At 37.6% G+C, this 26,376-nt stretch overlaps 1 protein-coding gene across 7 annotated transcripts in view; it reads right to left on the bottom strand.

Moving 5' to 3' along the window:
- Window positions 1-25,688, bottom strand: part of LOC311080498 (solute carrier family 24 member 2) — a 117,109-nt gene extending 91,421 nt beyond the window's left edge. For all 7 annotated transcript variants that reach the window (XM_084110490.1, XM_084110489.1, XM_084110486.1 and 4 more), the window contains exons 1-2: window positions 25,362-25,688; window positions 22,883-23,863 (exon numbers count right to left, since the gene is read on the bottom strand). In XM_084110490.1, coding sequence (XP_083966616.1) covers window positions 22,883-23,749 — 867 coding nt within the window. In that variant the 5' untranslated portion in view covers window positions 23,750-23,863; window positions 25,362-25,688. The remainder of the gene's footprint in view (window positions 1-22,882; window positions 23,864-25,361) is intronic.
- Window positions 25,689-26,376: the final 688 nt, after the last annotated feature.

Genomic DNA, 26,376 nt, shown 5'->3' on the forward strand with positions numbered 1-26,376 from the left:
GTTGTTCCTGTTGTAAAATACATTTGGCCAAAATCTCATTTTATAAAACTTATTCAAACAACAAGATTACTACAGGTTTACCCTTGCAAAACTTCGTTCAGCTGCTGTCTGCTGCTGCGGAACTTCAGTTCATTCAGTCAAGATAGAGGGGGTGGAGTTATCAGGTTTACTGACAGTTTGAGGATCGAACAAGATTTTCACAAGCTCTTTTTTAAGAACTTTCATTGGCTAAATATTTGTATAAACAGACGTAAAGGGTGACCAATAGCATTGATTTATTGAAGAAAAGAAAAAAACACCACCACCAAAAAAAAGGGCACTTTGGAGTGTAAGGGCAAAAAGGGCATGTGCTCTGCACAGGTTGAGCCCTACCTTGTGAACATGCCTGACAGCAAGTATATCTCCAGATTCTACACAACAGCAGCATGCGCACAAACAAAAGCATCACACACACAGATGATAATGCTTCAGTAAGGAAAGTCCTGTCTCGCTGTTCTGCCTTCAACATTAGCTAATTTTCTAATCTTTTAAAATAGCTTATATCGATTGAGCCTCAGGTTTCTGCCTCCATCTCTCTGGCAGCTCCTCACCTTCAGTCCTCATCACTAGTGACCTTGCCACTCAGGATCAAATACACTAACGGGATCTGCTTACATACATACACACAGGTAATTATACGCACACACAGCGTCTGACAGCTGGAGAGAAGGACCCTTACCCATTATATGATAATCTACATGTTTAATTGATCTAGATTGTGTTTACTCATTTTGTTGTCTATACATTTTTGCATGACAGTGGAAACTTCTGTTGCGTAAAAGGCACTTTCCACAAAGTCTCATTACTTCAAAACATTAGAGGCACAAATGAAAACTATTAGATTTGTTAGAAACTATTAAGAAGTCTTAAAGGCCTTGACCTTCTTGACTGTATCCAACAAATACATCTGTAGAACTGACATTATTTATTATACTATAAAACAAATTGTGATTAAATAATTATAATCACTAAATATTAATTTAGCAGTCTCCCTCATTTTTTATGCAACCCTATTACCAGATGATTTATTAAAGTTGATATGAAACAGAAATTACAACTGACATCCATATTGTGATGATTTTACAGTAAAACGGCTTATCAAACAGCAACAAAAAAAAACTTGATAGTATTCATCAGTTACTGATTAGATTGTTGAAAGAGAATGAGAAATTTAGAAATTTTGCTAAACATGAATGATTTATTAAGAAAATAAAAAACAAAATTGAAATTGTTACTCTGTTATTTTTACATAAAATATGTAATATATAAATTTGTCATAGTTTTCTGTATAGAAAACATATTCTTTTATTGACCATTTGTTAAAGTGCCCCTATTATGCTATTTTAAAGTTTCCTAATGTTGTTTTGGAGTCTCCTACAACAGGTTTACATGTATCAAAGGTCAAAAAACTGTTTAATTATCTCATAATATACATTTGCACATCACCACATTTTCAATGATTCTGAAAGGACTCGTCAGATGAATCAATCTCTCTAAACTTTGCTCTGATTGGCCAGTCAGTCTGTTGTGATTGGTTTACCGCGTACAGCGTGGCGTCGAAAACAAAAACGCCCATTGCCATAACAACATCAGCTGTCCTGAGGCTTCCTACACCGTAAACTAAAGACAGTAACGAACAATGACGTTGATTTTACCATATCAATGCGAGCGCGAGTCAAATGATGAAACACTGGAAGAACTAGTTATTCAACCCGAACCTCCATCGCAAGGACAACTCGAGCAGGACGTTTCTCAGTGATACACTACTCAGTTTGAGGTACATTATGAGATGTTGCAACTGTAATTCCTCACCGTCAGCATTAACAAGTGCATGTCCATCAACAAACCGATTATTTTACTTGTACTAATTTTTTTACCGAGTATATTGCAGTGAACACGTGGAGACTGTATCAATAACAGTGCATGTATGCAATGTATACATTAGCCGAGCTCTAGCGTGAATTACTGATGTGAATGACTGATGTAACATAAACGTTGGTAAAACAAATATTGCTCCATGCTTAATCTTTCCTCAAAGTTGTGAGAATGACAGACAATCTGCATTAATAGACACAGTTATAGGTAATAGTGGCTCAAACTGATTAGCAGAAGTATTTAAGTAAGACAGTGATAGCCAGGTAGCAGGAGATCTACACAATATAAGGCTGCGTTCACACTGCAAGGCTTAATGCTCAATTCCGATTTTTTGAAAAAATTAGATTTTTTTGCAAGGCCGTTCACATTTCCAATTAAATGCGACCTTTTGTGATCTCCTGTGTGAACGTGAAATGACCCAGAAGTGACCCGCATGCGCAGAAGAGTACTCAACGGTCAACGACGTCACTTGTTGTTTGCGGAAGTAGCTAAACTTCAACTAACTGTGATTCTCACACACACACACACACACGAGCGCGCGCAGCGACCGTTACACAAGAGCCAGACAGCAGCCGCTGACCTATCTAATATCAGCACAAATAAGTTAACATAACGTTAGTCATATATAATGATGGCGGCCGTGGGCTTTTATTTATTTTTTTAATTAACGGGCTCGTCGAGGTCGACCCGTTCGGCAGATTTACCTCAGCTCGACGAATATGCAGTCCGTTTTCAAACCGACGACTACTTCAACGCAGAATTATGACGTTTTTCGCGTATCAATGACGTGCGGGTCGGATACATGCGACCTGGCCGTTCAGACTGAAGTCGCATTTCAAAAGATCGGATATGTATCGGATTTGGGACCACATACCCAAGTGGCCTGGGTCGCATTTGAAAAGATCGGATCTGTGTCGTTCAGACTGTCATGAAAAGATCAGATACAGGTCGCATAGGGGCAAAAAAATCGGAATTGGGTCATTTCAGCCTGCAGTGTGAACGTAGCCTAAAACTCAAAACAAAAGTATTTTGAACACCATCTTTCAAGAGCAAGCAGTTTGCGAATACTGCACTGAACTCCGAGATTTGAGAAGTCGTCGTCAGTGAAATAAAGGGAACACAGCAAAAGTTTAGCATTATACTGCTGTGATATCGTGGTAAAGATGAATTTTAATCACTGATTCTTCACATGCTCGTCCTTGGGCAGTGAAATAAACAAGTAATAAAAACTCGGTGAGTGTTTTAGCGCAATTTTCTCACTAAATTCTCTTACAGCACTAAGAGATAGTAAATCTTTTCCTGTTTTTTTTTTTTTTTTTTTTTTTTTTTTTTGTGCGTTCCCGAGATTAGACCTTCCTTAACATAATGCCGAAAACCCGAAGTCTCTAGGTAGTCTGGTTGAGGAGTAGATAGAAGTGCAAGATTGGTGCGCACAGACAGAACAGAAATCATGAGTTAACAATCGCAATTTTGTCCGTTGGAAAATTGCGCTAAAAATAAAAAACTGGCTTTACCTTCACATTGTAGAGCACAGCGTCTTCTTGACATGATGCTATCCAGTATCCACAGGAATCAGCTGCAGGTTTGAGGTTCAAGTTTTCCCTGGTGTCTTTGCAAGCAATAAGTGGGCGGGCAATATGCTAATGTTTCGTCTTGACGTCACAACGGAACGGCTTATGACTCGTTTGAAAAACAATTCATTTCATTGACTCAGAGTCGACTATTACTTTTGAAAGACAATAACTTTATATACGGTGCACTTTAAGATTTAAAACTTTGCAGGATGTTTTCATTCACTTAGAGCTATGTTACACACTACATGAAAGGTCATTTTCAAAAATCCATAATAGGGGCCCTTTAAAAAAAATTACTTCATTGACTGTTCTATTTTGTACTCTATCCTTGGAAAACGCCAAAAGTAAACTCAGAATCTCAGATGTATTTCTCATGGATGCATGATTGCAGTAATCTATTTTTATTTAAGAGAGAGATTGAAATGCACCTCTATTTCACATTTCCATTTACTATTCATACACTCTTCTAATGCTGATGAGCGCTGATATCATCACAGTGATCTGGAGGCGTGGAAATTAAGTCCAGAGACAACAGTGAGCACACACACACACAAACGTTACAAGGTCAAGCTTTCACTGGGTTCATATGGACAGGAAATGTTATTTTTAGCATTCAAGGGGTGACACAATCAAGACCACTTAGTCCCTTAAGTTTATAGAAAGTAACCTGTTATTAAAGCAAAAATTACCCAAAGCTTAAACCTAATCCTATCCTAAACTGAAATAACCTGAGATCCTATTTATCTGTATGTCACTATAGCTGTGTGTCCAGTAAATCCTCATTTGATGTGGTGTTCCCCAAGGCTTTATGCTTAAACTGCTCTAAAGGCCCGTTCACACCAAGAATGATAACTATAAAGATAATGATAAAGATATAGTTCTAAAAATCGTTCTCCATATTAAATAATAGGAGATTTCACATCACAACTATAACGATAAAGATAAGAGGAACGGTATCGTTGGGATCACTTTCAGAAAGATTTTTTTCCAGCTGTTGAACGCTAAAACACTGACAGCCAATCAGAATCCACTCGAATTTAAAGGGCTCACGCATTTAAAATGCAGACTGACATTCTGGAGAAGTTGATCGCTGAGGTACCGAAAAATCCACCGTTTGACAAGTCAAACCCCCTTTTCAAGGTCACGTAAAAAAAAAAAAAAGTATATATGGAGAAAGCAATCGGTCGTACCCTTAGATTAAATGGTGAGAAGTATTAACGATGAGATCATTATGCAGGCTAACAAATATTCTAACAAAATGACCTCAGGTACCCAGCGCTAGTTTTGACAACATTGTATTGCTTCCTTTGAAGTTGCAGTGAAAAAGGCGTTGTATATACAGTATATATATATATATATATATATATATATATATATATATATATATATGTGTGTGTGTGTGTGTGTGTGTGTGTGTGTGTGTGTGTGTGTGTGTTGACTTGGCGTTGTTTTTATTTGGATGCAAAATTCACTTTTATATGGTGTTTGCATATAAATGTGTCTTTGCAGTGTGTGGACACAACCACCAAATTTTTTAATCCTCAAAAAGCCTAAACACTCTCAATAATCAAGCCGTTTGGGCTTTCTGAGCAATATGATGTCATATTGCTCATGCTCAGCCCACGACCACTGACGGACTGTCCCGTATCAGCATACTTCGGCCCTCAGCCATTTGTATACTGTCAGCCAAGGCAGCACTTTATGGGTGCTTGTGCATCCTCGTTACCTTTCCTCGCTTCCTTTACTCACGTCTCAGCTCCACCCCTGTAGGAAGCGAGGGAAGGCTGCAAGGAAAGAAAAGGAGGGCGGAGGAATCTAATGATAGCTTTTTTTATACATTGCGTCACTTCAGTTTGGCTATTTAAGAAATGTATAATAAATAATAATAAAGAGATACCCTGTTGAAATATGTGAGATATGTGGTTTATATAAACTGCAAAGGTAAAGTATTAATTAAAATGTTTGTGACCGATGTAAGGGGGAGGAGAATTGATACGTGCGTCAAGTTTAGCTGATAAAACTCTTCCGCATAGAGTACATACACCCATGTATCCTGGGTGGCTTATGACTCCTCTGGAAGCCTCATCACTCCTCGATCCTCACCTCCTCGCGGTGCAATTAGAGAATTGAGATGTCCTTCAAGATGGCTGAGCTCGATCGGTTTCCGGGTCATAGGATGGAGGAGCGAGGAAACGAGGAGGGAAATTGAGAAGCACCCTATGGGTGTTTCTCAATATGCGTTCTTCAGCGATCTTGCGTCCTTGTGTTCTCGTTTTACGTCATCATTAACCGTCGAAGTTCAGACCTAATTCTCAAGAACGCAAGTACAGAGGACGCATGAAAGAACCCGGATGTGTTCTTGATACCGAGGATGCATCGAATGCAGACTTGAGCTAGTACTCGCCTGGTGTCCCAGAAGTCATTGCGGCCGGTTCCGAGTTCGTTCTTCCAAGGAAGCTTGGCAAGACCGGTCTCCAGGAGAACACAAGTCCATTCTCTGCGTTCTTGGAATTGAGAAACAGCCTATGTGTCTTGTGTCGACACACCTCACGGAAGAGAGGGGTGGAGTGAGCAGTTGCTCATTATCATTTAAAGAGACATGCACCGAAACGGCTCGCTGTGAACAGAGCTGTTTTTGAGGAGGAAAAAAGGGTGTTGTTTTACACAACCATTGAGGAATTTTAACCAAAGTATGTTACAAACTTTACATGAAGACCCTAAAGAATCATACCAACTTGTGGAAAATGGGCATGCTATGACCCCTTTAACATTATTCCTTAACATTGTGACTTCCAAGGAAACATTTAACTTGGTGTTACTGCAAGTTATTGCAAGAACAAAGATTACATCAGCTCAAATTAATCTGAGCCGTCACAGTGTAACCCTAATAACAACGTATGAGGTATTTACTAAACCTGCCTGAAAAAAAGTGACCACAGAACTGTGATAGAAATCTGATAATTATACAAGATGGAAAATATTCTTGATGGATGGATGGATGGATGGATGGATAGAATGTATTTCAAAATGAATGATAATAAAAAATGGGAAGTTTGAAAAAATTCTGCGGTCAGAATTCTGCTGAACAGGCCTTCATTTTCCATAAAGTGAAGGCTAATCATAACATGTTTGCCCACCCACACCCACAAGTCCTCTCAAATTAATGAGAAGAGATAGATCAAAGCTTTATATTTTTAATCTCTCTAATCTCCTTATTACCCTAGTGGGAAAAAAGTATACTTTATTGTATTTGAAATATATGACCTTTTTCAATAGTACATTGCAAATATACTAACAAAAATAAAAAATCTTTAAATATATTAAAAGTATATTAGCATCATGGTTTTACCTATTTTCACAATACAACTTTTAACACACTTTAAAATAATTGTGCTTTAGTATATTTTCTAAAAATATATTTTAGAAAGATATACTTGAAGTGAAAATTCTGTTTATTTTTTAAAAGTGTATTTATTTGCACTTTATTAATAATTAAAAACAAGCATATTTAATAGAAAACGTAGTGTTGTTTTTAATTTTACCCAGCTTCTTGAAGTTTGCATAGCGTGTGACATTTGGAATCTCATTATTAGGGATGCAACGATACCATTTTTTCAGAATCGATCCGATCCGATACCAAAAATTCTGAGTATTGGCCAATACCGATCCGTACCGATACCAGCACAGTTTTTTTTTAATCAAGTAGAATTTCTATAACTCTGTGTTGAACTGATAATAAGAACTGAAAAAAAGAAAAACAACAACAACAAAAAATATATGATCATAATCTGACATAAATGCTTTTATAAACTAGGTTAGTGGATAATTCAGCAGTAAAATTTAGTCTAGAAAAATCACAGTGTGCACAATAATTGTATAAAATCTGAACATTTTGTGAAAAAAAAAAGTTTAGTGGGGAACAAATTAGAGACAATAAGTGTAACACTAAATCTGGTAAAACTTTACACATTGCTCTTTGTATTGTTGTAAAATACATTAATGAAAAACAAGATAAAAATCAAAAATAGCAATTATTTTATATATAGCCAAGCCTACTATAAAATTGAGACATGTTTTAAATGTATAGCACAGCTGTTTAATGAGGTAGCAACATATGATAGATAGGACAGAACAAGAACGGCTATTAATAATCTTTCATTTCGTCACTGTATTATGATATGAAAGGCTCCAATGCAGTGCGGCACACAGCGCTTATGCGCATCCCGAGCGCAGAATGATGCGCTTGAAGCAACATGAGTCACAGCGCGCAGCGCGTCGAGTCCGCATTGAAAAGTTTAAAGCACAAAGAAAACACATATTGATGCGTAGTGTAGTATGCAGTATCTATCTATGCAATAGTCTATTCATTTTCTTTTAACAGTTTTACATTTCAGTAACTGTGCGCCTGAAGAACAAATAGTGCTCTGACTTTACTCCAGTGTTGTGATCTAACAGACACCCGGTAGAAAGTAACATGATAAGGTACAGCAATACAATCCAGCAAGATAAAGTTGTTTTATGCGAAACCATAGACCTTTATCTACAGATCAAGTATAATAATAGTAACATTGAATCATCTTGGAGAGAGTTTCATCATGTTAACTGTCGTAACCGAACGCGACGCGCTGTTTGAATGCTGAATGGAGAATGATTGACAGCCGCAGCTGAGGGAAACGTTTACGTGAGCTTGAATTTAACGACTTAAATATTAATTTATATCTCACATTATACTATATAATGGCATCAGAACACTTATAATATTGTGCACGAAAACGTATGGTGCTTTATAATGTTTGTGGGGCTTAACAATAACACAGAATAGTATACGCATAATATCGGATTTGGATCGGCCTTGTCTGACCGATACCCGATCCGCCAAAAATGGCAGCATGATACCGATACTGAGTATCGGATTGGTGCATCCCTACTCATTATATTGTGATTCTGTAAGATTTGTATTACATAAATGTTACTTGTCTGTGCCAGTCATATTTTTTTGACAAAGTGTAACAGCACCTCTTTTTCAGTTTAGCTACATTAAATTTGACCAATCAGAGCCAAGCTTTTCAAGTCGAAGTCGAAGCAGACTCGAAGAGTTGAAGATACTGCCCTCAGAACTTACTGGTAAGTTTTAGTTGCTGTTTGCAGAAATAAATAGCTCACTGTTTAGTTCTTTTCCTAGGTGGATAGGTCTGCTATGCATTTGCTAATATGACTTAGACGTGGAATACTGACATTAACCGCTGTACTGTAACATGATGCTTACACTGATTTCTAGCAACTTCAGTTCAGCACTGGGTATATAGTCAAAGTCGAAAGTCTTTGATAAATCTGTTTAAAATCTATGTGGAGACATTTGTCTGTCTTAAAACAACTATAAAACATTGTACAATGCATCTTCAAAAAAACAGAATTAGTTATTATAACATGTACAACATTACATTAACATTATTTTTATTTACAAAAAAGTGAAGCTGTGTATTTATTTCTGATTTCCTGAACAATTTGGCTTCATTGTTATGATGTAAATGATCTTTGAAAAGTTTGAAAAAAAAACATGTTATGAACATAAAGTTACTTTGTCTTGAGATGACCAGCCAATTATGGTAGTGTGTGTTGATTGGTGTTTATATTTGTTCAAGCTTGACAACCTTATTGCCTTTTTGATTACTTTCTAAAATATATTTCTAATTAAAAATAAGTACAAAGATTAAATTGTTAAAAGGGATGCTTATAAGTTATAAGAGAGCATACATTTGAAACTGCTGAAGTCTGTGAAGGGTTTTGAAAACAAATCATTAATCATAATTTGCCTGCCTTATATGTGTTAATGTATATATAATACATTATATATACTTTTTTTAATATTAATATTTGTTGTTTTTCAGACCAGCTGCTATAGAAGAAAAACTGAAATCTGAGTGCAGAGACAAGCGAAGAAGAGAGTAAGTATGGTTTAATCTTAAAGCTTTGAATCAGGCCTATTGAAAGGTGATTGACAGTTAGGAAAATGTTAGCAACGTGTCCATTTTAGGTGTCTAATTTGTGCTGCTTTTGAGTCATTCATGTAAAAATCTGTTTATTTAATTGTTTTTTTAGTAAAGCTGCAAGTCTTTTCTAGGACCATCACCTTATCGTGGTGTAGAGGTTTGTGTGTCCCGGTGAACCTGAGAGCTATGTTGTCTGGAGCTTCGTGCTCCTGGTAGGGTCTCCCTTGGCAAACTGGTCTCGGGAGAGGGAACAGACTAAGAATGGTTCAACCACTGCCTTGTGGCCCGGGAGGGGGAAGGCTAAGGGAGCACACCCCGACAGAAAAGCAACCTCTAGGTAGGCCAATCCCCCACCTAAAGGTCAAACTTTGATTACAGAAACACTGAACGATATATCATACACCTTAGAATTGGGAGGAAGAGGGCCTTCAACTGGAAGGAGGATGAAGCCTTGTGGTCAAAGCCGACCGGATCAAATAGCAACCCTGCGAATCATCCTTGAGCAGTCACAAGAGTTTAAGTCACCACTTTACACAGTATTTCTGGACTTCGAGAAAGCATTCAACAGTCTGGATAGGGAAGTGCTCTGGCAACTGATGAGACACTACGGCATAACAGAGAAGTTCACCAACATCATCAAAAACACCTATTCGGGAATGCAATGTAGAATCATACATGAAGGCCAGCTGACAGAGGTTTTTCACATCACAACAGGAGTAAGGCAAGGCTGCTTACTCTCCCCACTTCTATTCCTCTTAGCGGTCGACTGGATCATGCGGCAAGCCACGGACATCAGGTGCAATGGGATCCAGTGGACCCTGTTCACACAACTGGATGACCTAGACTTCGCAGATAATATAGCATTACTATTCCAAAACCACCAAGAAATGCAAGAGAAATTGAGAGGTAGAACAGAAGCAGCCGAGACAGGACTGAATATTTGCATACAGAAGACCAAAGTGCTCAAGGCCAATACAAAGACACTGGCCAGCTTGATGGTTAACCACCAACCACTAGAGGATGTCAACTCCTTCATTTACCTGGGAAGTGAGGTAGCGAGTGATGGTGGATCAGAAGAAGATATTAAGAGGAGAATAGGCAAGGCAAGTGATGCATTTGGCATGATGGGGGCCATATGGAGAGCACGTAACATCACACTGAAATATGGCTATTCAACTCAAGCATAAAAACCATACTCCTCTATGCTCCTCCTTAGAGTAACAGTCTTAATTATTAATTTTAATTATTTAAAGCTGCAAGTCACTTGTCTTAGTTGTCCTGGCATACAATATTTTGCACAACTTCTAATTTCCTCTTTGCAACAGAGGTGAAGAGAGTGCATGTTAGCATGACCACAATAGACACGTTCATGGGAAATACCCTAGGTTTAAATAAACCACAATTATCAATATACAACATACCCTCTAATACTTACAGGTTGCTTTATTGCTGCAAATAACTATATCAGTGACTTTTTGATTGAACTTTGCTCACTGTAAGTTGTGTTGGGCTTCTTCTAATCTCATGTTCAATGTAACTCATAGAGTGCTATATAGTGACGACAGACAAGAGGATAAAAATGGACACTAATGTCCAGCTTGATGAAGATATAGCCTAATCTTTCAAAGGTAAACTAAGAAGACAACGGAATTCTAATGCATTTCTATGCAAATTATTTTACATATATTCAAACATGGATACATGGATACTCAAAGAAGTGATCGTCCACTTGAAGATATGACATTCAAACTCTTCTGTTTCTTTGGTTCAGCCATTTGTAGGCCTAAGTTTGTAAATAATGCATTATTCACTTCTGCACATTGTTTTTCCTTAACTTTTATTTTTTCAGAAAATTGCATTGTGATGCTTATTTATTTAGTGATGTAATATTCATAGTGTACTTTTCAGTAATACAGGTATAACTGAAAAGTTCTAAAAAAAAATGTATTTATAAATATAGCTCTGCCATAGCATTTCACTGATCTTTGTTATAATGTGTTTTGTTCAAGAGATTATCTACTTTGTTATAATGTATTTTGTTCAAGAGATTATCTATGCTGCTGTACTTTTTAATGTACTCTTATGTATTTATTTTGCAATGTACACAACAAGATACTATATTAAAGTTTTCTTGATTTCAAAGTCTGTGTATGTCTTAACATTTATATTGAATTATTTTTGCAATTTTAATATACCATTTTGAATACTGAATAAAACAGCTTTATAATAAACTATTAGTGTAATGCTAATACATTTTTAATGAGCTGAAATGCTATTTAAATGTTCTTGAAGTACATTAAAAATTAAGCTTCAAATATATTATAACTGTAGTTTAAGACATGAAAGTATATTTTTAATGAACTGTATAGAAATACACTTAAATGCACTAAATGTACTTGAAGTGGTTCCATTTTAGCACAATTTAATATATTAAAGTATAGTGCAAATAGCTTAAAATTTATCTTAAGCATATCTTGAAATACACTTAATATACTTGAAGTTGTTTCAAAATAATACATTTAATACGCACTTAGTATAGTACAATTTAAATATATTTCTTTTTCACCTGGGTATATTGCTTGTATGTTTCGAAGGCACTCATAATGAATTTGTAATCAAGCATGTAATTAGTCCCAGGCTTTAAGTATACTAAGTATACTTAAAATTGTTCCAATTTAGTACACAAAAGTACACTAAATACACTTAAAGTTATGTCATTAACACACTTCAAGTATACTGATAATTAGTCTGGCTGCAAGTATACTTAGCTTCTTTTTTTTTTTCACCAGGGTAACTATAGTTAATAAGGAGATTAGAGAGATTAAAAATGATCACAAAATCCCTAGCAAACACATCACACCTTCCCTTGCACCATTTCATGGTGTGACTGTTTTCACCCTGCGTTAGCGAGATGGGCTACGAATATGTTAATGTTCTTGAAGCCGGAAGAGAACAACAAAAACAACTTCAAGGTAATGGATTTTAACACGTAATGAGAAAGGTAAACACATAATAATAAAATGTATACCTTAAATGCAATGTAAGCATTAGATAAAAATGTCTGCCAAATGCATATATTTATTGTACATGTCTATGCATCTTCCAAATGCATTTGATGTTTGGATCTTTTACTCAGCCTTGTGTTAATTCGGTTCCCTGTCATTTTTTTTTTTTTTTTTTTTTACAAACAAACAAATAAATAAATAAAGGTAGAATACCCAGGCTGCTCTTTTTTATATAATGAAATGATTTACACTGCCAAAATATATGACTTCTTTCAATTCTTCTGTGACAATCAACACTTTTATGTGAATTAAAGCTAAATTGTGTGTGGGAAGCATATGCGAAGATTGTTGGATAGAGATTATCTGTTGTTTGAGCATCAGGAAGGACAAATGAAAATAAAAACCTCTTATTCACAATCTTACAAAATATTTTATAGAATAGACATTTATAAAAGTGTGAAACACACAAGCGCTCTTCAGAAAGCAATGTAAGGATCAGTAAGCAGCAAAATTTTGCTGAATATAAAATGCATATTATATATATGATATTACATATATTCTTATATTTTATGATTCATTATATTTCATTAAAAAATAGTCTGTACTCTGTAGGCATACTACATATTTATAATGCTTTTTAAAGCTGTGCACAATCAGATTAACAGCACACCGGCATCAAATTCTTTTGGAATCATTTGTAAGTCAGGTCTCTTGTGTGATAGTGCTATATAAAGCCAAGTACACACCACAAGATTGAAGTTTGTTGCCCGAAGGCATCTCACGGCAATAGGGGGACATTTTTAAGACACCATGTCAAGATAAAAATAGTACAACTTTTGACATGCATTGCAGCAAATCAATGACAGTTTTAAAATAATGGACTAGTTCGATTTCTGGCGGTGGGACAAGATTATTTACATAAATATCCATACTTGCATTATCAAAGAAACGAACGTGGTGTTTATACTTGACGTGTTCACCGTTGCACTATTCTATGAAAGAAGAGGGGGCGAAGAAATGATAGCAAATAGATATAATAATATTTGAATTAATCTTTCTAAAGTGACACTGTCCAACAGTGAAACAAGTGGATACAATTTCAGAGAGAGGAAGCCACTCTTTTGCATCCATTGAGTTCACGCTACTAAAACAATTCATGGTGCTATTACAGTTTACAGGTAGTTTCAGTGAATGTAAAATTCGGCCATTGACCTGCATAAAGTCAGCATGACATGGAATTTGTGATAGTCTTTTTTACCCTGTTGTGACATATTTTCCAGTGAAACAGTGGGGACTTTAGGGCGGGACTTCATTTTGTCCATGTGGAATTAATTCGATGGTTGAATTGTCAATTTTTATTTCATGGTGATTTTAACATCAACATAAAAGATACATTAAAATATGTTTTCTGTTCTGTAAAGTTAATGATTATTGTATTACGAAGCTATATGAAAATGTTTCAATTCATAAAGGAATATGAAATATGAAAAATTCATATGAAAAAAACTATATTAGTATTATGGAGTAGGTTGTGTAAACTAAATGCTTTTGCATTAACCTTTAACCCAGGAAACATTCAAGTTAATTTATGATTTTACATAGCTATGTTAATTAACATTAGACTTAAAAAAAAATAAAAATAATCAGAGAAGAGACTTGTAAAGGAAGCTGACAAATGAAGATCAGGAAAATCTTAGTATTCTCCACTCCTAGTCTACATTATATTCATGCACTCGACATAAATCCAGATTTACCGGGCAGCTTTTAGAGCTCATACCTCCAAAACTAATTTCCATCTCTTGTCACAAGGTAAGACTAAATCTGTGGGGATAATCGGAACATCAGTAACAAATCTCACAGAAAGGTCCTTTACCTGAAACAGTATAGATTCAAAGACTATAATCGCACGAGCCATGACCCAGCGCTGAACCAAGACATTCTTGAGTCATGTTTCACACAACGTAAAGAACATACAAATTAACAGCTTCCTAAAGCACCAGCCATGTTTTTCCTTCCCTTTAGTTAGGCTGTTTTTCACAAAAGCTTCACCTCACTTCATATCACTATAGAGACCTGTCTGTTGTCAAAGCAATTAGCGTTGAAGAAAGACAGCGGTGGCCATCCTTGACAAATCAGCCTAAACTACCAGGGCACATCTGTTCTACTGCACTTATTATGTCTATAATATTATGTTTTTGACATCAATAAACAGAGATTCCCTACCTCCAGATGAACTTTTCTAACCCTGTATGACTGAAGACTCCATATCTGAAATACGACAGCAGATTCGAGCAGAAGTCCGAGGAGCCTTTGATATCCCCATTTTATTCTTTCTTTTAACGGGACATATTTTGTGCAGCTTAACCCAGCAAGGCTTCGCTGATATTTGACATTGTTTAATACCTTGTGAATGACACAATGAGCATGATTCCACAATCCAACAATCTCCTGCTGCTGCAATACAGTCTCCTTCCTTTTAGATCCAGTTCCGCAAGACTCATCCTGGCTTACCTAAGCCCAAAGTATACTTCGTTTTTTTACGTGTACACTGGCACAGGGGTTCTCAATGAGGGGGGTCCCAATAGCCTGGCTGGGGGTCCATGAAATAATTTGCTAAACCTTATTTTATGGGCTGTAAGTCACCTGCAGCCACTTATATTCCAGAGTAACTTATATAATGCATTTAACGTCAAATAAGCAAAACGTATACACTTAAAGTTTTTAAAGACATAGTTATCATGTCTGTTAGGCAAGTTTAGGCCTATGCTGAGTTTCGGTTCATTTTTGTGACGCACTCCAGAAAACAGTTCACGGAGACCAAGACTGCAGAAAGTGCATCCTGTTTGTTTTCTTTATTTTACAAAAGAAAAACATTTTGTTGTTATGTTTTACTCTTATCTGTATGACCATAAATAAGTTGTTTCCGCTGCTATAGACCTTATGCGTCAGAGAAACAAGCGTGCAGCCATCTTTAGAATTTTGTGTTTGAACTTCTGAAGCTCTGTATATTTATGTGGCATTGCTGTCGAAGAGTAATTTACTGGTGAAGTGGATTTTCTTATTGTAGAGTTAACAAACGATATCATGATCATTGTAATGGGATGTCATAATAAATGACAGTAGACCGTGAAGATTTTAAAACGAGTGGTTCCTTCATAAATTACCTTCATGCTGTGGAAATACAAACCGCAATGAGCGCAGTGCTGAAAAAGGTGGGGCTACATAAGGTCTATAAGGAAAAATATTTAAAGTCCGCGTGAACCGGAAGTTGCAAACGACTTTTCTCCAGTGTTGTGACGTATTTCCCAGTGAAAAGGAATATTGAACAGAGGGCAGGGTTTTACTCTAGCGTTCCTCCTCTCCATCTCTCGCTCATAACAGACTAACGGTTTGAGGGGAGTGGTTAAGCGTTTCCCAACCCAAGTCCTCAAACCTACGTCATCAGGGAAGGTCCTCCAATGCAGAGGGGAGGGGCATTTTCAGATTTTGATTAAAGATTACGAAGCCAAAACATTTTTTTGTGTGGATTGACTTGCATGGATGAATTGTTCACCACAAAACGATCAATTTAGGCAAACAAAGTAAATATGGTCAATTTTGATTTCATGTGGACTTTAAGTGATCACGTCAGCACCTTACGCTAACACACAACATATCAGTTCTAGTGTTCTAACTGGACATCACAGCCTATTCATCATGAAACTAAAAATGCAGTCAGCTAAAAATAGAAAAAGTTATTCTGTCCAGGCAAGTTTTGTGGAACAACTGATTTAGTGCAAAACAAATTAAATGCGCATGTGTGACCTGCACGTACAGAGTATGCACAGTTACAAAAATCGGGTGATGCGCGTACTATTATGGTGATGAAATCTGCATCACGCACACTGTACGTGGACCCTCATGTATGCATAAAAACCGAAGTATACCTTGGTCTTTTAATCCATGTTTGCCTAAAATAATGGCAGTGTAGGAATTCTCTGAGCCTCATCAAAATTCATAGAAAATGGGATTTTATCAAAGGGATAAAATGATTCATTATCTGCTAAATTTGGTGTTAATGATTGTGAATGTGATACTTCTAGCTGTTATAACTCTAAACTAAACACAGCATGATGCACATGATTCTGCATTGAAGTTGCTGCAAGAGGGGTTAAAGCTACAATATGTATTATTATTTTTTCGCCGCTAGGGGTCGCTAACCTCTTACAATAACAAAGGTGTAGATTGATGATGCAGTGAATAAGCAGAATCATAGAACTTGTCGTCAGGCCGAAGGATCTAATAATGTTTATGGATGAGTGAATACATTCATGATTTTTAACATGACTGGTATGAAGAGACAGATATCAGCGCCACACGCGAGTCCCGCGGATATAAAGAATGAGGACATTTCATTCTACCGAACTACCCGCAAGTGCTGAATTAAAACTCAAACTGGTCAGTTTATGTAACAAAATAAAATTGTGAGGTAACGCAGCGCTGTTTCACTTGGTCTACACTATCACACTAAACTGCATTTGAGTGTGTTGAAAGTTAGAATGTTATTCTGTGTTAGTTTGTTGGCTGTATGAGACTAGCAGTAAGCTAGATCAACATTAGAATAACATACTGATCATATTCTAACATTTCATCATGTTGAGCTATATAACATTGATTTGTTTTATGTACATTTGCTCACCTGTAGCTCATCTAATAAAGTACATGCAAGAGCGGCGTCTCTGTCAAGTCGTGAAGCTCTGTCAAGTCGAAGTTTGTCGCGGACGTGGAGCTCTCGGCATCTCGAAAACACCACTGAACCTCGAAACTGATCCTTGTTTTATTTCTCCTTTTGTCCCAAAGTCTGCTTGTCAAGTCTGCTTAGTTTTTTGGATATTTTGATACAAAATTCTTACATATTGTAGTTGTACCTTTAAAGGTGCACTGTGTAATATTTAGGAGGATCTGTTGACAGAAATGCAATATCATATACATAACTATGTTTCCAGTGGTGTATAAAGACATTACATAATGAACCGTTATGTTATATTACCTTAGAATGAGCAGTTTCTATCTACATACAGCGTGGGTCCCCTTACATGTTAAGTCACCATTTTTTCACCATTCAGACATTTTAAAAACAGTTATGTGTATTTAAAAGGGACATGGGTAATTTCCCATGTAAATATAGTAGCCAATCATAACAGTGGGCATTTATGCTGTTTTAATAATATTAATGTTATTTATATTACACCTTAAAAGGCAATGTTACTAGACATCACAATCCTGTTGGAGTATGTGCTGTTGCGGCCATGTGATGTACTAGAGGTAACTGCAAGGATGCTGCTTTCAATAATTGCTGCATTGATCCCAAAGCCAGTTTGCTGAATCTGTGGATGTTTTGAGTTAAATGTGCAAATGGTAAAAAATTGTGCAGAGTGTCCAAATTAAACTGATTAGATGTGTCCTATCACTGTGCAAGCAAAACCTTGAGTTAAAAGTCGAATTTTACATCAACAGAAATGATTTGATTTGATTTATTAGACAACAAATTTGTGAAGGATAGCACAATAAAGTTGTCTTCATGAGCGCTTACACAGATACACACGGGAGCGTTTGAAAGCAGGCGTCTATCAGCCTATCCGCCTATCAGTGGATATATTAGGGATGGATATACAGTGAGGAAAATAAGTATTTGAACACCCTGATATTTTGCAAGTTCTCCCACTTGGAAATCATGGAGGGGTCTGAAATTGTCATCGTAGGTGCATGTCCAATGTGAGAGACATAATCTAAAAAAAAAATTTCAGAAATCACAATGTATGATTTTTTAACTATTTATTTGTATGATACAGCTGCAAATAAGTATTTGACCACCTGTCTATCAGCTAGAATTCTGACCCTCAAAGACCTGTTAGTCTGCCTTTAAAATGTCCACCTCCACTCCATTTATTATCCTAAATTAGATGCACCTGTTTGAGGTCGTTAGCTGCATAAAGACACCTGTCCACCCCATACAATCAGTAAGAATCCAACTACTAACATGACCAAGACCAAAGAGCTGTCCAAAGACACTAGAGACAAAATTGTACACCTCCACAAGGCTGGAAAGGGCTACGGGGAAATTGCCAAGCAGCTTGGTGAAAAAAGGTCCACTGTTGGAGCAATCATTAGAAAATGGAAGAAGCTAAACATGACTGTCAATCTCCCTCGGACTGGGGCTCCATGCAAGATCTCACCTCGTGGGGTCTCAATGATCCTAAGAAAGGTGAGAAATCAGCCCAGAACTACACGGGAGGAGCTGGTCAATGACCTGAAAAGAGCTGGGACCACCGTTTCCAAGGTTACTGTTGGTAATACACTAAGACGTCATGGTTTGAAATCATGCATGGCACGGAAGGTTCCCCTGCTTAAACCAGCACATATCAAGGCCCGTCTTAAGTTTGCCAATGACCATTTGGATGATCCAGAGGAGTCATGGGAGAAAGTCATGTGGTCAGATGAGACCAAAATAGAACTTTTTGGTCATAATTCCACTAAATGTGTTTGGAGGAAGAAGAATGATGAGTACCATCCCAAGAACACCATCCCTACTGTGAAGCATGGGGGTGGTAGCATCATGCTTTGGGGGTGTTTTTCTGCACATGGGACAGGGCGACTGCACTGTATTAAGTAGAGGATGACCGGGGCCATGTATTGCGAGATTTTGGGGAACAACCTCCTTCCCTCAGTTAGAGCATTGAAGATGGGTCGAGGCTGGGTCTTCCAACATGACAATGACCCGAAGCACACAGCCAGGATAACCAAGGAGTGGCTCTGTAAGAAGCATATCAAGGTTCTGGCGTGGCCTAGCCAGTCTCCAGACCTAAACCCAATAGAGAATCTTTGGAGGGAGCTCAAACTCCGTGTTTCTCAGCGACAGCCCAGAAACCTGACTGATCTAGAGAAGATCTGTGTGGAGGAGTGGGCCAAAATCCCTCCTGCAGTGTGTGCAAACCTGGTGAAAAACTACAGGAAACGTTTGACCTCTGTAATTGCAAACAAAGGCTACTGTACCAAATATTAACATTGATTTTCTCAGGTGTTCAAATACTTATTTGCAGCTGTATCATACAGATAAATAGTTAAAAAATCATACATTGTGATTTCTGGATTTTTTTTTTTTTAGATTATGTCTCTCACAGTGGACATGCACCTACGATGACAATTTCAGACCCCTCCATGATTTCTAAGTGGGAGAACTTGCAAAATAGCAGGGTGTTCAAATACTTATTTTCCTCACTGTATTTGACATGCTGCGATCAAATTTGACTTCTGACGAAATTCTGGTAGTGTCAGAAGATTTGAGTCACAGTCCTGTAGTGTGACATTTCATACAACAACCATCAAATTGTCTTCGTTATTCAAAACAGGCCATGACCAAAATTAACGTTTGAGATTTCTTTGTAGCCACCACATGTAATGCAGCTCACTGTCACCGTGTCATTGATTGATGATGTAAAACTCCGGACAAGTTTTCTTGTGTGCGTCCGCTTTTAACGCGTCTTGACTGCCATTAATGACAACTGAGATCTTACAGTGTGACATGGCAAAAAGCAAGGATCATGTTCGTACAGTCTGACAAGCAACAATCTTAAAGGACTATCATAAATTGCACAGTGTGCACCCGGCTTTAATTTATCTAACAGTTTTGAATGATTCACTGTGTCAAAAGCTTTTTGGAGATCCAAGAGTACCATTCCACACATTTTATCAATCTGCTTCCTTATAAAATCTGTGAAATAAAGTAAAGAAGTATCAGTTGAATAGGATCTTCTAAAACCTGATTGAAAATCATAAATTAATCCATTCTTTCATACATACTGATACATCTGTTTATACACAACCTTTTCTAAATTTGTTTAAGCCAAACTAAGAATGGAGACAGGATTTCCAGGATCATATCTATTTCCTTTTTTGTATAATGGATTGATCTTGGCTATCTTTATGCCAGATGGGACTATACCCTTTCCTAAAGAAAGATTTACAGTAAATGCAACAGTTGGAACTATAATATATGCAGCTGCAGCATCTCTTAAAAATCTAGCTGGAATACCATCTAGACACATGAAGATCTTCTAACATATTAGTAATTCTACTGTCACTTTAGTAAAAATGAAACAGTTAGGTAACACCCCCTTTTTTTTAGAAAAAATCTCTTAACAAAATTAATTCCATACATTCCTTTAATCCTCTCGTTCTCCTTAGTTCTCCTATAAATCAAAAGAGCCTTATTCCAGTTTTTTTATTAATTCCATTATTTCCTGATTCATCCAAGGACTAGATCTTTGCTTAACTCTCACCTGTCTAAGGGGGGCAATTCTATCCACTACTTTAAGAAATAAAACTTATATGTCAATTAATTAAACTAAAATGTGTCCAAGCATCATCAACTATTGAGGTATTCTGAATGTCATTCCATTTAACTCAGTAAGTTGATCTTTAAATGCTTCAATACTATATTTTTTAACAATTAGTCAGTACTGTTTTATGATTACTACATTTTAATTTACTACGTTTCCTTGTACAGAAGATCGCTAATGCCATATTCTATTACTCCTTTCTGAGAAATATACTTTACATCATACACCAGAATAAGATCTATGGCCCAAACTAGATTTAGTTATAATTTGGGTTAAATGAAATAATTTACATAATGACTGCAGGGCATTAGAATTATCCTCTATTCTTTTACATATATCATTATTAAAATCCCCCATACAAATACATTCTTTTGTCAAGGCATTATAATTATTTTAAACAAAGTCCCTCTTAAAAATCTTTGGGACGATAACAAACTCCAAACATTATTGGCTTAGTCGCAGGTATTAACAAGTCCAAGAACAATAACTCATGTTCAACATTAATATCTAACACATTAAAATGAATGTCCGATCTAATAAAAATACAAACACCCCTTCCGTGTTTGTTGCGATCCTTCCTAGGTGCGTTATAATTTTATACACTTATATCATTATCACTTACTGATGAATCTAACCATGTTTCTGTTAAGCAAAAATACATACCCAGTTTACAATTTTTAACCACCTTAAGATTTTCTTGAGGAACAATGATGGAGAGTAGATCTTTCAGGCGAAATCTGACGTAAACAATGGACAATATATCAATATTTCACAGATTTAGCTCTGTTGTGGACAAAAAGTGCTGTTTTTCAATGGATGCTTGTCATGGAAATTTTACCCAAGTGCGACGGATTGGATCGATTCATCTATTTCATAACAAAGGTATGAAGTTGATTTTGCATTTTGTCGTTTGCACAAATTACAATATTACTATTGCTGGAGGGTCTATATTGTAACACCGTAGATTGACACTAAACCCTTAGAGCTTTCAAATGATGTATAATTTGTTATCATTCTCAATATTTTTAGACAGTTTTCTATATAGTAAATGTAAATGATGGTAAACAAAGTGACGTCAACCCAGAGTCAAAAGGTTTTTAAGGGACGTTCCTTTGGAAATTGTGGAACATCTCATGTGGTGCTTGAAGATGCTTTGACAACTGCAGGGGTTAGGGATTAGGCTCAAGGTTAAACTGCGGTATTAGATCATGATTATTGTTAGTCGAGGCCTCGTTGCAGTAGCAGAGACAAATGGATTACGCTACACAAAGCCTGCAGGATTATTTCGGCTGCATCCATGACTACTGCATCACAAATGAAGAGCTTATGCCTTAATGAAGAACCAAAACACAGGAAACTGCAGGAAAACTATATTCACAGTCATGCATGAGCTTTTGCATATGTATCTGAGTGTATGCCATAAAGACAACTTCTATCTGTTGCCTGGCAACATTTGAGTTCTGACTCGGGTCCAGTATTGTGTGTTTAGAATTTATATATATTTCTTCATCATCCTCAGGATCTCTTGTGCATGCCGACAGCTCTATGTTCTGTTGTCCCCCAAATCCTGCAGTCTGGCAAAATAAACTTTCAATCACTGTCCACGTATTATTAACCAAATAATAAAAGTCTACGGGACAACGGCCCTCCAGGACAGAAGTTGTAGATCCCTGGCCTACACAACGCCATCAATGTGAGGACTGCGATGAGGACCTCAAGGGCTGAGAGTGGCTATTGGTATAGGGCCTAGTACAAGATTACTATTGCGTAGTTAAAAAGAAATCAAAAGGCCTAATCATTTGCATTTTTCTGCTTATCCATTGGTCTTCAAACTTTGGTATCTTTGGGTTTGGGAAGCTGGTTGGGTCATTGTGGTATTTCCTATTACTTCACTAATCCTACCCAGAAATACCTCTCTACAATCAGACCAGTGACCAAATTACTTATCCAGTCCCCAATTCAAATGAGGGGGTCTACAGTGGTTGGACAGACAGAGGAAGGAAGAGATGTTGTCAACTCACCTTTGGCTGAGCCTCCACTTCCACCACCTGGTTTCTGTTCGTGACGCTCTTGACAAGAGTCTCTACCGTCCCATTGAACTTCATGAAGAGCACATAGGTGGCGTAGACGAGCAGCATGCTGATACTCTCCAAGTAGGTGATGTAGTTATCCAGGAAGAAAACTATGAGCATAATGAGGCCGATGATGTAGAAGGTGACGTCCCTGAAAAGAGGCCACCACGTCAGGTTCAGGATCTCCTTCGAGAATACAGCACACATTCCAATGACGAACAAGATGTTGAACACAGCGGAGCCGACAATGGTTCCGATGCCCACGTTACTGTGGGAAATGAATACGCCGATGACGGAGGTGAAGAGCTCAGGAGCCGAGCCCCCGGCCGCCATAAAGGTGGCGCCTGCTACGTCATCTGAGATTTTGAGTTTCTCTGTGATGACTGTGAGCGCGGGGACAAAAAACTCGTCACAAACGATGGCAAGGGCAATGAACATGTAGATCATGCCGAACATGTGTAACACGACAGCGCCACGCCGACGGTCCTCCAGGCTGAACAGATCAGTCGGATAGTCCCCTTGACTCTCGTTTGACTCTGCGGACGAGCGCATGACTATGGGCGTGTCCTCCGAGAGGTTACTGTGGTAACCCAGGTGTGTGGATAGCAGTGTTCTGTGTGGGGCGTGGCTCTGAAGCCCCTCCCACTGAGCAGTAGAGTGCCACGAGAAGGCCACTGCACTTATTGCTACGAGACTGATGAGGAGGCTGATAACCCGCGCAGGCCTGAGTTTTCTCCATAAGCGCTGACGGGCACAAACAATCTGACTGTGCTGCACGTCGGAGGCCATGGCGATTCTCTCTGCTTCAACACTCATGTGCTCTCTTGTTACGCTACGGTTAGGCTTAGCGCATGCTGAGAATGCTACTTGTACAATAAATCTGTGGAATCCAGATGTCCTTCAGCACACCAGAGGCTTCCTCATATTAGCCTGAGAAAAATAATCACACAAAAAGGGTGGGGTGGGGGTTAATCACACATCACACAAAGCCAACAAGATCTATGCTGCCAGGTCAGTGTCCGTGCAATACGTATGTCCAAGTGCACTAAGTAAATGGTGTGTGTGTGTGCAATGTGTGAATCTGTGAGCATCTGCGATCGCTGACTTGCTCTTACTCACAGCTGCGTCTGCATTTTCAAGGTCACAGTGAAACAGCACAATGTCAAAAGCATGTCTGCATCCCTCTCATGCCCTACGCAGCAGTTTCACAGCATGAATCTTATATAACCAAAAATAAGATCTAAATAAAAGCTCAAATTCTTCAACAGCGATACTACTGCCTTTGCCATTCTACTGACTGCCATGAACACAAATGTTTTCATTTTGACACATTATTATCTATAAAAATGTTTTCTTAAGACCTAAATTTATTAGATCGCCACATAACAATGCTTCTGAACATCTGAATGGAACTTTCATAGTTTAATTTTAGATCTACTCCTGCCAGTGTTACAACACATTTAAAAGCCTTTTCTTCCTCACTATATCAAGACTATTCCTTCCTCAATGATCATGATATTAGAATACTAGAATGAATTAAAGTCATGAGGTCTGATTAAAATAGGTATTTTATTTACATATTTTCTTTAAAGCATATTAAAGTGATTTACTAGTATGGCCTTATATTGTATTGAAGCATTTATAGGCTTAGTGGCTGAAAAAAAAAAATACAAATTAAGTGCTAAATTAAAAAAAAAAAAAAAAAAAAAAACCTTGTCCAGAAACTATAGTGCAGGAGAAAGTGCAGTACAAAAACTGGAAGAGTTGAGTCAGTTGGTAAGTACGATTAGTTAGCTGCACTAAATCTGTCTTTATTTTGTTTTACTTTTACTGAAAATAATACATATTCTTATTATTACAAATAATAGTTGTATTAATAAGTATTATCATAATAATGGAAAATTGGAGATGGTTTAATTTGTTGTTTTGGGAATACTGATATTTGGATATATGTAGGTAAATTATGAAATACATAAACATGTATTTCTCTAAACCCCTTACTATGCTCGTCGCGTTGTTATTCTCTCTCCCAGTCATTTGTCATTCATGTTATGAACATCATCAGTACATTTTTTCCATGCGTGGCAATGTCACTTCTAATAATGCTGTCATTTATCATGCTGTTTTTCGGGGGGGGTATGGCTGTCATACCTGAATAATCACAGTCTGTCTGACATGCAACAGACCTGTGATTCTCATGACCTCTGAGCTCTGTGAGCCGAAATATGATTCTTATAGGCTAAATAATCAATAGTCTGATATATGAAGGTAAGTTCTGATCTAACGCAACGTTGTCTGCTCATACTCTTAATAACACTATTGATGCATCATGTGCAGTGTACAACGCACCATTTCTGAACTGTATATTAAAAGCACATAAACACATTGATAAACTCACTGATCGAATAAATGAAAAAATGTGACTTACATTCAGAGGTGATGGATGAAAGCGACGGTTCGGCGCGACGCATACAGCAGGTTGACAGTCCGCGTGCGTCCTCTCTCGTGCCCTCCAGTAATTTCTTTCCGACTATGATGATGCTGATGATGTTATTTAGGGGCGGAGCTCCGAGAGCGCATCTCTGTGTCCAATTTCATGCTCTTATTCCCAGACATTAGGCTACCTATGGCGAGGAGCGAAGTTCAAACCGACCACAGCCCCTCTCTCTTTCTGTGTGTGTGTGTGTGTGTGTGTGAGAGAGAGAGAGAGAGAGAGAGAGAGAGAGAGAGAGAGAGAGAGAGAGAGAGAGAGAGAGAGAGAATGCGCACCGGTGTCGCCCAACACGATTCCGCGCAGCCGTGTGGTTCTGTGACATCACAATGGCCCAAGTGGAAGCGTTACCGTGGTTACAGCAGATGCGTTCTCCGACAGGCGAAGTCTCACATCATCACGAGTTTCGACTGATAGAAAAAGCACAAATCATCATGTTCACACATACCCCCCCTCCCTTCCCATTCATAATTGACATGACACTGTGTTGTTTTTAAATGGTGCCTCTGGTTATGGTAACATATAGTACAGATACCTTTACTTTACAAATAAATACATATTTTTACACATACAATGACAATATCAAAATATAATGTTTTTGCTGTAATCAATAACAGTAATGAGATTTACAGAGAAGTTTTTATGAAAGCTGTGTCGCACAAAAAAAAGCCCTTATTTGCTTCATCATGACTCTGTCGATGTTGAGTTCATTTATTCAGTTTCTTGAGCGAGCTGACAGGGAGCTGACTCTTCATTTTTATTATTCAAAAATAATGGCTGTGCTTACTTGTAGGCTACTCTCAGGAGACAGAAGTGTTTAAGTGTTGGGGTGTAGGAGTGTTGCTGGTGTTTAGTCGGGTTGTTGTTGTTGTTGTTGTTGTGTGTGTGTGTGTGTGTGTGTGTGTGTGTGTGCGTTGTTTGGGAATGTTTATTCGGGTAATTGCTTTTATGC

The sequence above is a fragment of the Abramis brama genome (assembly GCF_963993115.1).
Source record: "Abramis brama genome assembly, chromosome: 3".
Taxonomy (NCBI): Eukaryota; Metazoa; Chordata; class Actinopteri; order Cypriniformes; family Leuciscidae; genus Abramis; species Abramis brama.